Raw genomic sequence first — 14,906 nt, forward strand, 5'->3', positions numbered from 1 at the left:
TGGCATAAACCAACTCTGAAGCGTGTACGGGTTAATTGCTTAGAATAAAGTTTGCATACGGTGATTTGGAGATGGCAAAGGTTCATTTTACACATGCTTAGCTTACTTGGCATTGAAAACGTCAAGAGTGAGTTGCTATAACATTTTTCCTGCTCAGGCAAACTCAAACTCTTTTGAGGCCGTAGTAGTTCAAGACCATCGAATGATACCAGGCTTTTAACCGATGTTTACTGCTAAATATATGGAAAAATGATCTAAACCATGATCTGCCTCTGGAATAATTTCGGTTAAAAGCTTAGGTCGACTGTAGGATAATTGAACAGTAATAGTAGCTTGTTTGGGCCCCGTACTTTCTTTAGAATAACATTAGAATTGTCTTGTAGCAGTAGTTGTGATCGAGTATCCGCAGATGCAAACAGATCACAATTACATGTTTATTTACAGTCGATTTCATGTAAAATAAGAGCATTTATCCTGCAGTGATTGCTCTATTCTGCTTTGGAATGGACAATGGACAAGTATTTACTGTACTCTCCTACTGGAAACTGAAGGTTTCTTCAATATATTGTAAGCTCTTTAATCATACTGTTCATCATACGATGCATGCAATCAAACTGTGGCTTTGTAGTTTATTCTGGTACGCATTGTCAATCACCAGAACCATTGATTGAAATCCAGATATTAGGTTCAACTGTTAAACTTTTGTCTGTTTCATTCTAAAAACGTCATGTTCATGCTCTAGTCCAATAAAACAGATTGCAGTTTCGGGAATACAACTGTTATTTCCATGACAATCACCAAGAGAGATACCTGCCAGCCTTGTCGATAAGTTTAAAGGGTATAGTATTGACCAGTAAATTTGATGGAAATTGGTTGATTATCTATTGGCACCTCTATTCAGTGTTCCATTTTACGTGAATATGGCTGTAATGCAATGTCGAGTCCACTAGCACCCAATCGGCATAATTGTTGGTCTAGACTAATGCAAGCTTCAACTTGAATCATATTCTTATAAATGCCTCGTAAATCTTGAATTTTGCACCACCAGTTGCCACCATGACCCAGATTCATACCAACCCATTTGATGAGTACTAAAGTAAATGGATGCACTAATACTGTCAATTCTGTTGATGACTACATGGCATTAATGAATTCGATGCATGCAGCCGTCTGCTAACTGAAACCCCAGTCGATATCCCATAACGATCTACAAAGGCTAAATGATTGTAATACTTCCCTGATACAAGTCCATCAGCTAGTCAGTATTGGCTGGACGTACAATCAATATTTGTTTGTCATTCTCCACGCTTTTATACTTGCAACTTGTATTCAACAATGGGACTTTTATCAAAGGTAAAACAGCAACAGGCACTGGCAACAGCGCAAGGTACATCCACCGATCCTGCTTCAACTGGACCACTCTCCCATCAAATACAAGAATCAGTCAACATTACCTACATTCGTGAGAAACTCTACTCCATTGTTACAGACAACAAACTCCAAGCATGGTACAATCCAGACCGACTCACAACTCTCATTGATCATCTTACAACTCTCAACTATGCATACCTTCGTCAAGAATGGAAAGTCTATGGTGACCTTGTCTATGATTTGGTTTCATTGGCCCTATACGACATTGTCTTTTTTATTGACGACTCTGGATCCATGGCATTTGAGGAAGACGGAGAACGTATTCAAGATTTGAAACTCATTCTAGCAAAAATAGCCAACGTTGCAGGATTGTTGGATACCGATGGTATCCAAGTGCGTTTTATGAACAACTCGACTGAGATTCATGGTGTGACGACTCAAAGTCAGGTTGAAGACTTGATTGGCAAAATAAGATTTTCTGGCATGACACCATTGGGAAGTCAGTTCAAAGCAAAGGTTGTTGATCCGATCGTGCTGGGTCCTGCTGTTAATGGGACTCTTACCAAACCAATTCTTGCTATTATTGTAACTGACGGAGAGCCAACTCGAGAGCCGATCGATACACTTCAGGATGTGATACTGGATGCCACTCAGATATTGGCTGGCACCGGCTGTGGTGTAGGTGCATTGGCCATACAAGTAGGTCAGGTCGGAACAGATCTAAAAGCCCAGCAGTTTTTGGCAAGATTGGACAATGATCCAGCAGTTGGAAAAATGATTGATTGCACATCCAACTATGAGATGGAGTCGGAGGAGATGATGAAAAAAGGTGGCGAGTTGAGTCCAGAGATGTGGCTATTGAAGCTGTGTGTTGGTGCTATTGATTCTACTTATGACGGGATGGATTAGATTGACTAACCGATACTATCAAATTGATCCGTACAGCTGCTCTATTCACAGCTCTATCTTTACAAGATTCCATGCAATCTCAGCTGTATCTATGTAAAATAAAACGCTATCTTGCAGTCTATTTTATTTTGGAATAGGCAATGGTTAAATATTCATTATACTTTTTATTGAATGATGTTCATAAACACGGGATTCTGATCCATATTCAAGATTTAAAAAAATTCGCAAGCAATTTTCTTTCATTAAAACTGAACCCCATCAATTCTGCTGTGGAATCCAAGAATCTTGTATGGTTCTGATGGATATCCACATTCTGTGATTGGGGAATAATAGTAACTGAAATCAGTTAAAGAGCTGGTCAATGACATACTTGCTGGTGTTTCGTCTCGACGATTGCTTTCCTGTGGGTTGTTGGCCTCTCGCACATTTCAATGTTGATATGATCGTAAGATGCATCAATAAAATGTTGATGGTTTCTAATACACATGTAATAGTTTTTTATTCTCAAATGTACCTTTAACTTTGGTGCAACTCACCATCAATGCTTGCCAAGGTTTCTAACTGTAAACCACTTGTTTAAAACACAAATGGAATGATATATGTCAATATTCATCTCAATCAAAACTGTACTTTTTACTGTATCGCTCCAATCTCGAGTAATACAATGAATCATTACAATTAAAAAAGTATGAAATCACAAACCATTGGTCTGATCAGGTTATTGAGTTGCCAGAATTTAATGTTTACAGTTACAATAGATCAATAAATCAAAAGTTGACAAGACGATAACCTGATCAATGATTTGTTTAGTATTCGAATATATTGAAAATCAAATGTAATATGAATACAGTTTTATCCAGATGTTGAACAAGCTAGAGTGATACATAAATGAGAACACGATAATCTGCTCGACAAGAATACGCCACGATACTAAATACGCAAGCTTATAATCAATATAAATTGCAATGGTTTACAGATACAATTACTATTTTTCGTTCCTGATTGCATGGTTTCTTGGATAAGTTGCCTCGATCCCAAGATTATAGGAACAACCATTTCCTGATTGTGATGATGAATACCAAATGTAAATCAAAGACTCGATCTGGCAACAGCTGATCGTACTCGTTCAATGAATACCCCAAAACTGGCGGTATCTCGATATTACATGAATCAAGTCCGAGTCCCATGATGGATACACTTGTAGATGCCAATTCACTCGAACAGACTAAAAAACATCGAGTATTTATTCATTTAGATTTGGTATGAAGGGTTTACTTTTTATATTGGTATCCATGGTTTCTAATATAGCAAATCCAACTCGATACATTTAAACAAGGATGCATTTTACGCTCAAGTAGAGCAAGTTCGACTTGGACTGCCTCCGACAGTCCCACTTGCAGTACAGCAGTGGAATGGGATGATTGCCATAAATTATGCAGCAAGAGAAATGGGAATTCATCGGTTTGGATCCATCAAAGATGCCAAACGAACATGCCCAGAACTGTTACTGGTGCATGGTAAACTGTTGAATTCTTTTGGGCTTACTATTGAATTTATCGAGTTTGGTGGCAACTAATGTGTTTTAATGTGAATACAGTCGCCACGTATGCCGATGGAGATACTGAACCAAAATATCATCCCAATCCTTCTCAAAAGACTCACAAAGTTTCATTAGATGTATATAGGTATGCTGAATTGATTTCAAACCACTGGCTCAGAGGTTTAAATTCACAAGCTTGTTTATCTCTGAAACTACATTGGATATTTAGACAAGCAAGCAACAAGATTATGGATATTCTTTCTAAATGTGGAAGTCCAGTCAAGCAGGCTTCTATTGATGAAGCATACGTGGATATTACAGACTATGTCAACAAGCTCATCGAGTCGGGATATTGGAAAAATATAATGTCCGAATCTCACTCGGAATGCAAAGACCCGCAAGATGAACAGCAGGTTCACTCTGACATGGGTCCCATGGTACGATGGAACAAGGACACGTGCAGTGCGATGGGGGATTTAGTAACCTCGTATGGGATTTTCGATCTTCAACTCTATCTTGGTTCTCGACTCAGCGCGAGCTTACGCAAACAGATCTTTGACGAATTGGGGTATACATGCTCAACAGGAATTGCACATGGGAAAATATTGGCCAAATTGGTTTCTTCTATCAACAAGCCCAACAAGCAGACAGTGCTACAAATCGAAAAGGTTCCCGACTTTATGAAGACAATCAAATTGTCAAAAATAAATGGAATGGGAGGAAAGTTTGGCGCAGAAATCATGAAGACGTTTCAAGTGACAATGGCCCATGAGCTGTGGGTGTACTCGGCGGATGAGCTTGTAAAGCAACTTGGATATGAGCATGGAACGTGGCTGTATAATGCATGTCGAGGAATAGATTTTCAAAAGATTCAGGGACAGACCAAATCTCAATCCATGACTGCGTGCAAGAACTTGACTCCGAATATTCATTCGACTGATGATGCACGCTACTGGCTCGGCATTTTGGCTTCTGAGTTGTATACAAGAGTTAATACTGAGTTTGAGACGAATCAAAGATGGCCCAAGCTATTAGTGGTAAGCTTTTTTGACTGGGATTTCATTCGTGTTTACGCATTTTGTGAGATTGTCTAAATAGCCTTGGAATTGGTGAGTTTAACCTGGTGATCCTTAGTTGCACTTTAGAAATCCAAACTGTCCAGCGGACAAGTCAAAATCATGCCCATTCCCAAATCAGGCACAGTTAACAGGCTCTGATGTCATTTTTCAAAAAGCATGGGTTATGCTGGAGTCGGAACAAACTAAATTGCCTTGTAGTCGATTATCATTATCAGCAACCAAATTTTTAGACATAGATAACTCTACGAGAGATCTTTCCAAATGGTTGCAGAAAATGCCTGCCGTGCCATCTGACGCATTCTCAGATCCTCTTGACGAGCCTATTCTATCCATTTTACCAGATGAAACGAGTTCAGTAGCCACTCCTGTTGCGACTGGATCTTTGGATAGCCCTGACGATTACCACAAGGAGTTTCAAATCAAATGTGATCAGTGTGGCGAGCTTATTGATGCAGATGATAACAGTCAGCGAGAGCATGCTGATTTCCATATAGCACAATCGCTTTACAAGTCGTCACACACACGTCGTGAGCCATCTACAGCATCAATGTCGGGATCTGTGTCGAAAAAGATCCAGCCAGACAAAAAGAGTGCATCTCGCACACAACGACGGAAACCTGGAGCAGCTAATACTGAAAAGTTTACAAAACTGACCAATTTTTTTAAACCTCATTGCACCGAGTAACCATATGTGTGCTTACAATCTAGTACAATGGTTATGCTGGTAGATTGATCAGCAGATAAGCAATGAATGTTCATTATTTTGGACAAGTATTGATAAAATGGTTGGTGGGAGTGGAATGAATCATGAATTTGCCAAGATAACGTAGTAATAATAAGCAGTACCAAGAGCAGCAACACCAAGAGCAACCCAAGAAGCGCCAGTCAGTAGTTTTAAGCGCTGTTTTCGATTGTTGGTATCTTTCATGCCATTTTTGATGCGTTGAACATGGTTAGCAATACACTGCTGTTTTCTAAGTCTCAAGGCAGTTTTATCGAGAAAGTCAGGGTTGGCATGAGTGTCTGATAGAGTCATGACAGCAGCTGAAATAGTTTGAAGGTTCGAGTCAAAACAAATTCAAATCTATAAATTTCCTTTCAGCTCAATCAGAATCAACTTGCCATTTGGCCCACCAGCTGCAAATCCTTGAATACCGGCTCAAGCTGATTGCTGTTATCTATTCTGGCAGCATTTGCCTAGATTGAATTTCTTTGATATCCCTACAAATAGGATCAATTCTATTATTTTGATTACCGCTACTGTCGCAAATCCTTCTATTGCCACGACCGGCCTTTAGTGCCAGGTCGAATTCGCTTTTCAAAAAGAAAACTACATTTTAGTTTAGTGTATATAAGCCTGTTGGTTTATTTGACTGCTGACTTGCTAATATAGCCACCGCTTGTGCCATCATCCTGTACGAATAGATAGCTATTCACTCCGTTTTTATAATTGTCAAGCACGCTCATAATCTACAAGCCAATGCCAACTGCTACAGTAAGTTTGCTCATTAAATATATACTACAGAGTATTAGAGACTAAGAACTGCTGCAACTTGAGATATTCTGCATAATTTTTTATTTTTATTGTCATTGAAAATGCTATAAATGCAGACTTGTTGAAACCCAGTATGGATGGTTTGTTTTGGCATAGTTGGGTTTAAAGGCATTCCTTTTACCATTCTTCATTTTTTGTAAAGGATGGTGTGGTGTGTTGCTAGATTTGAATCCTGTCCTATTCGTCTATGATCCGATCATGCTATGAATACAATCCGCGACATCTGACGACGCTAGCAGTCGTTGATGCATGTTTGATCTTTTTGGATTGTATAGCAATCCTGTATTGGGCTTCATCACACATGCTGGGTTTTGAAACGATATTAAACATAGTTTAGTATCTCCCTACTGTTAAACTACATTTAGAAGCAACCCATAGGCTAATTTAAACTTGTAAATCACAGCATTATGCAGCCTTGGCGCAAAAAGTTATACTTGGGTCATTGAGTTTAGAACGAATAGTCAAGGTTCTTGAAATCGAAGCGCTTGAAGAATATAGGGTAAATAGTTGCAATCAGTGATGTTGGATATTTTACAAGTGCTAGAATTTCATGATATTGACAATACGTATGACACTGTTGGATACATGTATATAGCTTCCATGGACTCCACCTGAAAAGATCTTGACAGAAAAATATGTTCCTCCTGCTCTTGCAATCACTTTTGGTGAACTTAGTTTCAACTCTTCGTTTAATACAATACTGAGATCCAAACCAAATGATCAAGGTTTTACTATTCAGCCATCTCAGGCTGCCAACATCCGTACTAAACTAAAGAAAGGCTTGCATTTGCCTACACCTATTGGTGAAGACTATACCATTCTAGACAATTCGACTCCCACTGAGGCTGGATCTCCATTTTATGTTGGCTCGCATTTGGTTGAAGAAGGTGCAGAGTTAAAATCATCAAAAATGTTTTCAAAACCCAATGTTACATCAAACAGTACGTGTACGAGCTTAACTGGCGATATTGCATTAGTTAAAAAGGATCGTCCTCACCCCATTACTCCCAAGTCTCAGCTATCTACTCCTTCTCAAACTTCCCCTACTACATCTTCCAACAGTGATGGGCAATGTCCACCCACTCCCGTATCAACTACCCCTGCACCATTCAATTGGCAAAATCTCCGCAGAGATACTGCGACTTCATCTGTGAAATCTAGTGCTGCATCGGCTCATCATGCATCCTCCTCGATGCATCAATTGGTCAAGCCTAAAACAGCACTTTCTCAAACTCATTCTACTCTGACCAATACGTATCATGAGGCTCGAGCCGTTTTGGACAGCAATCCCAACTATCAAGGAAAACTCATTCGTCCTCGCGGTCTCAAGAATGGTGGAAACATGTGTTTTATGAACGCAATTCTGCAGCCGCTCATTCACTGTCCACCTTTTTATAACTTTCTCAAAATGTATGAAAATATTTTCAAGCATTCATTTAAAAGCACAACTCCTCTGATAGACTCTATGCTTCAACTTCTCAACGAATTCAAAGAAGAAGAGCCAAACACCATACCACTCCCTCCAGCTACAAAAGACTATCGCCCATTTGTTGGAGAATATGTGTATGATGTTCTTCGAAAATCAAAGCACATTGAGTCTCAAAAAGGCAGACAAGAAGACGCCGAAGAGTTCCTTGGGTTTCTGTTAGAGGGACTTCACGAGGAACTGCTACGCGTTGATAATGCGCAAGAAAAAGCTCGTGAGAGTCGTAGCATGGACTCACATAGACTATCCAATGGCATGATTGCTCCTCAGACTACTTCACCTACTCGTGGGGCTATTGTTGATGGTGAATGCACGATCACAGCCGATACGTGGATGGAAGTAGGTAAAAAGAAAAAAGTTCAGCCTACTCGCACTGTTCAAGTCAAAACCACTGCTATTGCACGTATCTTTGGAGGCCAAATGCGATCTGCTGTCAAGAGTTTTGGTAGCAAGGACTCGACTACATCAGAGCCTTTTCAGGCACTACAACTTGATATTACTTCGCCTACTGTCAACACGATTGAGGATGCTTTGAGAGAGCTTACTCTTCCCGAAGTTATTGAAGGCTACACGAGTTCGGAACATCCCGACGTTAGCTCGAATGCGACCAAACAGACCTTTTTGGAGGTTCTACCTGCTGTATTAATCCTGCACTTGAAGCGATTTGTTTATGATAGTGTGGGTGGTACTCTAAAGGTCTCCAAGCACATTGCATATTCGACCGAACTTAAAATCTCGACCGACATCTTGGCTCCCTCTGTACGAGCCACTCAGAATAATACAAAGTATCACTTGTTTGCAAGTAAGTTGTGATTGTATTGCGGACAAAATGAGTTTTGAGAATAAGCGCCATGTCTGACCTAATTCTTTTGGTGCCTGATTGCAATCTAGTTGTAAACCATCATGGTAAGCGTGCTGCAGGAGGACATTATACCTGCGACGTACTACGACAGAATGAATCGTGGCTTCATATTGATGATAGTGACATTAGCATGACTACAGCCAAGGCAGTCACATCAGAGCGTCGCGACGGGCAACCTTATATGTTATTTTTTGCCAAGAGTTGAATGACTACAAGCAAATGATTTTCTAAATGGGTGCTTTTTGCGTATTTTTAATGTCTTGTCGACCATTGTATAGCAGAACTTGCTGGTTTTACCAATGTTGATCTGTTGATGATATTTTGATAGTGTTACTTTGTTGGGATTTAATCTTAAACTTTCTTTATTTCAACATCTATATTCCCCTTTTTTGATCGTTATGTCTGCATGGTTTCATATTTTATGCAACTGGATGGGTGGGCTGAGGCTGGATAGATTCTTAAATTAGATCAAGAAGTTACTATCATTTAAATGGACAATTTACATGGTAAAAAGGTTATTGGTCTGCAGTTAGTTTCCTCTGCCGGGTTTAAAATTGCGTGGTTAAACTAGCCTCTTGTTCTTTGTATTGTTTTTTTTTTGAATAAAACTGATGCTCGATCAGAATATGCATGCGATACTCGAACTGTTTTTATTGGAATATGCATAAAACTGATTTAAAGATTCTATTCATTGTTTAATAATTCAAGAATTTCGACTGAATTCAACTCAGCCGAGTTTGAATTCAAACCAAAATCCAACTCGACGTCCGGATATGTTGCATGAGCTTTTAGCTGGATTACTGGGATATGGCAGTGCCTTGTCTTTGGATCATCTTCCTGGTTTACATCCATCTGAAAAACAAATTATTGTCCAGTTACAAACACTGGGATCCAAATATGTTCTCATTACCAACTTTGTTCATACCATTCAAAAAGGCATCGACTGTTGCTTAAAACCCACCACTACCGACAAGCAAACGTTTAATATTACAGAAAGTAGTCAAAATGGGTTGTATTTAAACGCATTGGCAATGGGAATTCAGACAGTTTTGGTTGAACCGTATCGCACAACTGTAGTAGATTTAGAACGACATATACTGGATCCAAATAATTCTATTACCCGTGGTGGAGCTACTCCCGTATCTATGATTGCTGCCATTATGGAACCTGTATGTATTCATTTACATGTCTTGTGTTGGTCCATGTCTTGCTAATGGGGTTGTATTTTATTTGCAATGGGTTGAATTTCCAGTTTCAGTTACGGTTGGACCATGTTTTGCAGACAATTAAAAAAGCTTCAGATTCAACTCTGCCTGACGATCAACGTTATACTGGAATCCATATTTTGGATTTGTTGCGTGACCAAAGTGTATGTGGTATTCCATCCGTCAAAGATCTAATGCACAGGTAAACCAACTTTTGTCAAACATCAATCTTCAAATTCCAATACTAACTTTTTGTAAAAAACAGATTGCATGCTGTTTGCATGCGAGTATTTTGTAAACAGCTCATGTGTTGGATGATGTATGGACTGATTTCTGATCCATATCAAGAGTTTTTTATTGTTGCCAAGAATCAGAAACGTGGTGGAAATGCATCTACACACGTTTTGGATCTGCAAGAATTAAAGTCCATGACTTGGTAAGACGCATACCATGTCAAACTCAATTCTCATAATCAAGTATGAATTCAACGAGATGCATTGGACTGATTGATTACTGTGAATTTAGGACTGGTTTATTTGAAATCAGTAAAGAGAAACTCCCGTATTACATATCTATAGATCTTGCTGAAACTATACTATTTAATGGGAAAGCCATGTCCATCATATCTTCATGCCGACCAGAATCAGGTATATTTTATATGGTTTGATGCATGACAAGTGCAGCTATGCTAAACAAATCTCCACTGTGTATAATTGATTTATAGTAAATGAAATCATTCAGCAATATACAAACAAAATTGCAAATGTATGCCAAGAAAACATATGCAACATACCAAATCAAATACATGACATTGTTACTATATGCAAAGATATGAACAAGCAAGTTACTCGTATCATTTGGGACATTGTTGTATTGGAGAAACATTTACCAACACATTTGAATGTAAGTTGCCACGGCTTGTTTTGTATGGATCAACAACAAAGCATGTTTCATGTGCATATTCTGACTACATTTTGCTATAGGCATTTCGCGATGTGTTTTTGGCTGGAAAAGGAGACTTTATCTTGGAATTACTGAGTGAATTTGATCGTCTTAAACACTCCATGAACACAACTTTGGTGAACATAACTAGTCAGGGTATGTATTTCAAAGCATGGCTGAATTGTCAGAGTCGGCTGATTTTAAACCAAGATATGTTTAATGTTTAGATGTAAAACAAGTGTTTCACAAGTCATGGACACGATGTGAATGGCCAACAAATATGACTGAACACATCAAGTCGCGATTCAGCCTTGTTTTGTCTAGTTTACAATCTTCCACACCTCCGAGCGCATCTACTCCTCAGATTGGTACGTATAGTTCAACACCACCTGATACTCCAGTAGAAACTTGTCATTACGCTTCACACAGTCTGGGCGTTCCGCTTCGTCTTGATTACGATATATCATGGCCATTGGATATATTACTCAATAAGAGTGATGTTGACAAGTACAGCAACGTGTTTATGTTTTTAATGGCGCTGCGAAGGATTCATGTGCGACTACAAAGGGTGTTTCGTGAAAGGGGTGTCAATGTACTACCTTATCGTCAAAGTGTTTGGACTGTGCGATGCCGCATGCTTTTTTTTATCGATTGCTTGTGGTCCTATATTCAGGCGAGTGCAGTTGAATTGGTTTCAATACTGCATAATTCTATAGTATCCAAACTGAAACTGCTATATCCTAACCACTTTAATGCATTGGTTACAGATGGATTTAATTGAAGTCGAGTTTCAGCAGTTTGTAAACTATACGCTTGGAAAAAACACCACCGCGAATCATGCTGACGATGTGAGTGCACATTCTTTATCTCTTGCAAGTCCAAATCATTTGGAACATACTAGCCCAACGACCTCCATAAGTGATGATATGCCTAGTTTTGATGATATCCAACGAGCACATATGAGATGTCTTGAACGAATTTGCTCAGGATGCTTTCTTGACAATGGATCGATTGTTGGTTTGGCAATACGCGAGGCTATAGATTTATGCGATGGGTTGTGCGGACTTACCGAGCGAATAGATCCACATGGTAATGGGCGATCAGAACATGTGTTGAACGGGGACATGTCTGCATATCAAGCTAACATGGCAGCTGAAATTGAATCGATTGGTCAGGTTAGTTTCAATTGAATCCAACCATTTGTAATACGTATTGACATTGGTTTGGAAATGTATTGTTTATACTGTGATAGCAATTCGAAACACGGGCATCTACTTTATTTCAAGCTGTCTCGAGTGTCCAAGGTATGCATGCAGCCAAGTCATTGGGTCAACTTCTTATCCGTCTTGATTTCAATACGGCCGATTGCACATTTTCTCAGGGTGGAATGATGGCTAGATGATTTAGTTTACAACTGTGTAAAGATTGCTTAAGCAAAATAGCGAGTTTGACAAACCATCAGAATGGGTTGGGTTGAAGCCGTTGACGGGTTGTAGATCTAGTACTGAGTTGTAATGTGGTGCAAGGATTGTAAAGCTCAATGTCTTGGCTTCAATCACTTTTGTCTATGAATAAATTGAGAATCATTACTAGCATTAACTGGGGTTTGCATGCTACAGATTCTACGTAGACTTGTATATACCGAGTGCTACCAAATATTAAACTTGCTTTTTGGGTAATCTGTCAATTTCAATCATTTGACACGATGCAATAAACTCGAATGGCTTATAGCAAGACTATATTTTGTATTTAAACCAAAGACTGAACAATGAAACTCAATCCATCGTGTAAAATGGCATCCATCCTGTGCTTACAAGTGTAGTCTATCATGAGCATCATACTCGATCTAAACCCGTGTTATGGGATAAACTATAAAGCAAGTATTGAGAAGTTCCAAAACCATTCCACAGTAATACAACCAAATGATAGATTGAATAAAGACGCAGTTTCATTTGAGATGTGTAGTCCATTGCATCTAATCCATTTTAAAACGTCAAAGATGTGGCAGAGAATCAACATTAAACGACAGTACCAGCGCTAAATAAAAACAGGATTGTTAGTCAATGCAGAGTGCAACAAAAGAATAGTTGTATAAAAATACCTCGATGCGATCTTGGGCCAGATATCAGCGCACTCCTTGCCAACGGGACCAGTGATGGCAGATCCCTTCATTTCACCCTTGGGGTTGACAATAACACCTGCATTGTCCTCAAAGTAAAGGAAGACACCATCTCTTCGACGCCATGCCTTTCTCTGACGGATGACAACGGCAGGATGAACCTTTTTACGAAGATCGGGCTTACCCTTTTTGACGGTGGCAAGAACCATGTCACCGACACCAGCAGAAGGCAGACGATTAAGACGGCCCTTGATGCCCTTGACAGCAATGATGTAAAGATTCTTTGCACCAGAGTTGTCAGCACAGTTAATGACTGCGCCGACAGGCAAAGCCAGAGTCATGCGCAACTTGGTACCAGTGGAACCGGAACGGCCTAGAAATGAATAAAGTTAGCAGGATTCCATTTATGATCCAATACAAGTTGTCATGCATCCACGGGATAAAGATATTCCAGTAGTGAGTTTAAACAAAGGCATGAATAGATGGATGCATGGTTGTGTGGATGCATGACTGTATGGATGCATGACTGTGCATGGTTGGATGGCAACACACCTCTTGTTGACATTTGGTGCTATTCGTAATGGAAACTATTGCCAGTGACTTGAATGTGCGTAACTTTACTGAACATTTATTCTCCTGAGGGTGTTGATATTTACGGGTCTTTGACAAATTCACTGCAGTTGGTTGAAATCGTTTTACATCAACTTTCTTCCCCTCACTTACTCCATACTTTGTTACAATGGTTCGCTTCCTCAAGCCCGGAAAGGTAACCATTTCTGTTGTCTCTATCAGTAGTATTGGATTTGTAGGATATAATCCTATTGCTTTCAATAGGCAGATCATGAACTTTTGATCTCATCCAGGCAGACTTGAGTTGCAAGCACAGTTGGACATGCAATACATCGCAACTACAAAACTATCCATCCACTACGGATTGATATGGATAGACCATGCATGCATGCGTATGAATTCATCTGCTTATGCACTTTATGTTATACCTTGTTGTGGATGGATGCATATTTCGCTTGAGCCGACCAATCCAACCTGCAACCAAGTAGTCATTCAGGATGATTTTTCGCTGCATGTCCACATCACATGGAACTGCTACTTTGATACTTGTTTATCAATTCTTATGCGTATAGATCACTGCATATAGAAATACAGCATTGGATGTTTACCAATACTACTCGATGGACTGTCAATCTTGAATATATACTTCAATGGATACTAATCCGTTTTGTCATGATTAGGTTGTTCTCGTGCTCCAGGGCCGCTACGCTGGTAAGAAGGCCGTCATTGTCAAGAACTTTGATGAAGGTACCAAGGAACGTCCCTACCCTCATGCCATTATTACTGGCGTTGAACGTTACCCTCTCAGGATCACAAGCAGCATGAGCCAGAAGAAGGTTGCCAGGAGATCCAAGATTAAGCCATTCATCAAGGTTATCAACTTCAACCACATGATGCCCACTCGGTAAGTGTAGATTTGATAAGCCTACTGATTGTGGTGTTGACAAATACTTATTTATTGCATGTGTAGTTACAATCTTGACATTGACCTCAAGACCATTGTCACTGGCGAGTCTGTCAAGGAGCCATCTCAACGTGCTGGAGCTCGCAAGGCTCTTAAAAAGGTTTTTGAGGAGAGGTACAATGCTGGAAAGAACAAGTGGTTTTTCCAAAAGCTTCGTAAGTTGATATGCAATCTTGTAGTGTTGATTCTAGTTCTAACAGTTGAATCTGGAATGATTTGGTTTCAATCATTTTAAATTATATGATGATAGGTTTCTAAGCGGATTGTCCAATACACAACCTTATTCTGAATTTCCTTTTTAAAA

At 39.5% G+C, this 14,906-nt stretch overlaps 6 protein-coding genes across 6 annotated transcripts; 5 read left to right on the forward strand and 1 right to left on the reverse strand.

Moving 5' to 3' along the window:
- Positions 1-1,335: 1,335 nt before the first annotated feature.
- On the forward strand, positions 1,336-2,280 carry BATDEDRAFT_90992 (uncharacterized protein; the record flags this gene model as incomplete). Its single annotated transcript, XM_006681131.1, has 1 exon — positions 1,336-2,280. One exon carries the CDS (start codon positions 1,336-1,338, stop codon positions 2,278-2,280), a length of 945 nt encoding a protein of 314 aa, XP_006681194.1.
- A 1,188-nt stretch (positions 2,281-3,468) lies between these two features.
- On the forward strand, positions 3,469-5,584 carry BATDEDRAFT_26797 (uncharacterized protein; the record flags this gene model as incomplete). Its single annotated transcript, XM_006680991.1, has 5 exons — positions 3,469-3,540; positions 3,617-3,797; positions 3,842-3,965; positions 4,050-4,857; positions 4,955-5,584. The coding sequence occupies 5 exons, from the start codon at positions 3,469-3,471 to the stop codon at positions 5,582-5,584; spliced, it is 1,815 nt and encodes a 604-aa protein (XP_006681054.1).
- A 444-nt stretch (positions 5,585-6,028) lies between these two features.
- On the forward strand, positions 6,029-9,439 carry BATDEDRAFT_35737 (mRNA-binding ubiquitin-specific protease UBP3). Its single transcript, XM_006681077.1, has 4 exons — positions 6,029-6,394; positions 6,858-6,953; positions 7,050-8,742; positions 8,832-9,439. The coding sequence occupies exons 1-4, from the start codon at positions 6,380-6,382 to the stop codon at positions 9,005-9,007; spliced, it is 1,980 nt and encodes a 659-aa protein (XP_006681140.1). The 5' UTR covers positions 6,029-6,379; the 3' UTR covers positions 9,008-9,439.
- A 122-nt stretch (positions 9,440-9,561) lies between these two features.
- On the forward strand, positions 9,562-12,543 carry BATDEDRAFT_90747 (uncharacterized protein). The gene is made up of 9 exons (XM_006681132.1): positions 9,562-9,971; positions 10,055-10,209; positions 10,273-10,443; positions 10,533-10,654; positions 10,732-10,910; positions 10,991-11,105; positions 11,177-11,571; positions 11,717-12,124; positions 12,202-12,543. The coding sequence occupies exons 1-9, from the start codon at positions 9,576-9,578 to the stop codon at positions 12,349-12,351; spliced, it is 2,091 nt and encodes a 696-aa protein (XP_006681195.1). The 5' UTR covers positions 9,562-9,575; the 3' UTR covers positions 12,352-12,543.
- Positions 12,544-12,967: 424 nt separating this feature from the next.
- BATDEDRAFT_26800 (uncharacterized protein) lies at positions 12,968-13,633 on the reverse strand (the record flags this gene model as incomplete). Its single annotated transcript, XM_006680992.1, has 3 exons — positions 12,968-12,986; positions 13,051-13,441; positions 13,621-13,633. The coding sequence occupies 3 exons, from the start codon at positions 13,631-13,633 to the stop codon at positions 12,968-12,970; spliced, it is 423 nt and encodes a 140-aa protein (XP_006681055.1).
- Positions 13,634-13,807: 174 nt separating this feature from the next.
- On the forward strand, positions 13,808-14,860 carry BATDEDRAFT_26801 (uncharacterized protein; the record flags this gene model as incomplete). The annotated part of the gene is made up of 4 exons (XM_006680993.1): positions 13,808-13,834; positions 14,319-14,542; positions 14,609-14,757; positions 14,853-14,860. 4 exons carry the CDS (start codon positions 13,808-13,810, stop codon positions 14,858-14,860), a joined length of 408 nt encoding a protein of 135 aa, XP_006681056.1.
- Between the last annotated feature and the right edge of the window lie 46 nt (positions 14,861-14,906).

The sequence above is a fragment of the Batrachochytrium dendrobatidis genome (genome assembly GCF_000203795.2).
Source record: "Batrachochytrium dendrobatidis JAM81 unplaced genomic scaffold BATDEscaffold_11, whole genome shotgun sequence".
In the NCBI taxonomy this organism is placed as follows: Eukaryota; Fungi; Chytridiomycota; class Chytridiomycetes; order Rhizophydiales; genus Batrachochytrium; species Batrachochytrium dendrobatidis.

Excerpts from the sequence above, each read along its gene's own strand:
- BATDEDRAFT_35737 (XM_006681077.1), top strand. Across the intron at positions 6,954-7,049 it reads AAGCGCTTGAAGAATATAGG|CTTCCATGGACTCCACCTGA; the intron begins GTAAATAGTTGC and ends ACATGTATATAG. Across the intron at positions 8,743-8,831 it reads AAAGTATCACTTGTTTGCAA|TTGTAAACCATCATGGTAAG; the intron begins GTAAGTTGTGAT and ends ATTGCAATCTAG.
- BATDEDRAFT_90747 (XM_006681132.1), top strand. The coding sequence starts at position 9,576 with ATGTTGCATGAGCTTTTAGCTGGATTACTGGGATATGGCAGTGCCTTG. Across the intron at positions 10,210-10,272 it reads GTCAAAGATCTAATGCACAG|ATTGCATGCTGTTTGCATGC; the intron begins GTAAACCAACTT and ends TGTAAAAAACAG. Across the intron at positions 11,106-11,176 it reads GGTGAACATAACTAGTCAGG|ATGTAAAACAAGTGTTTCAC; the intron begins GTATGTATTTCA and ends TTTAATGTTTAG.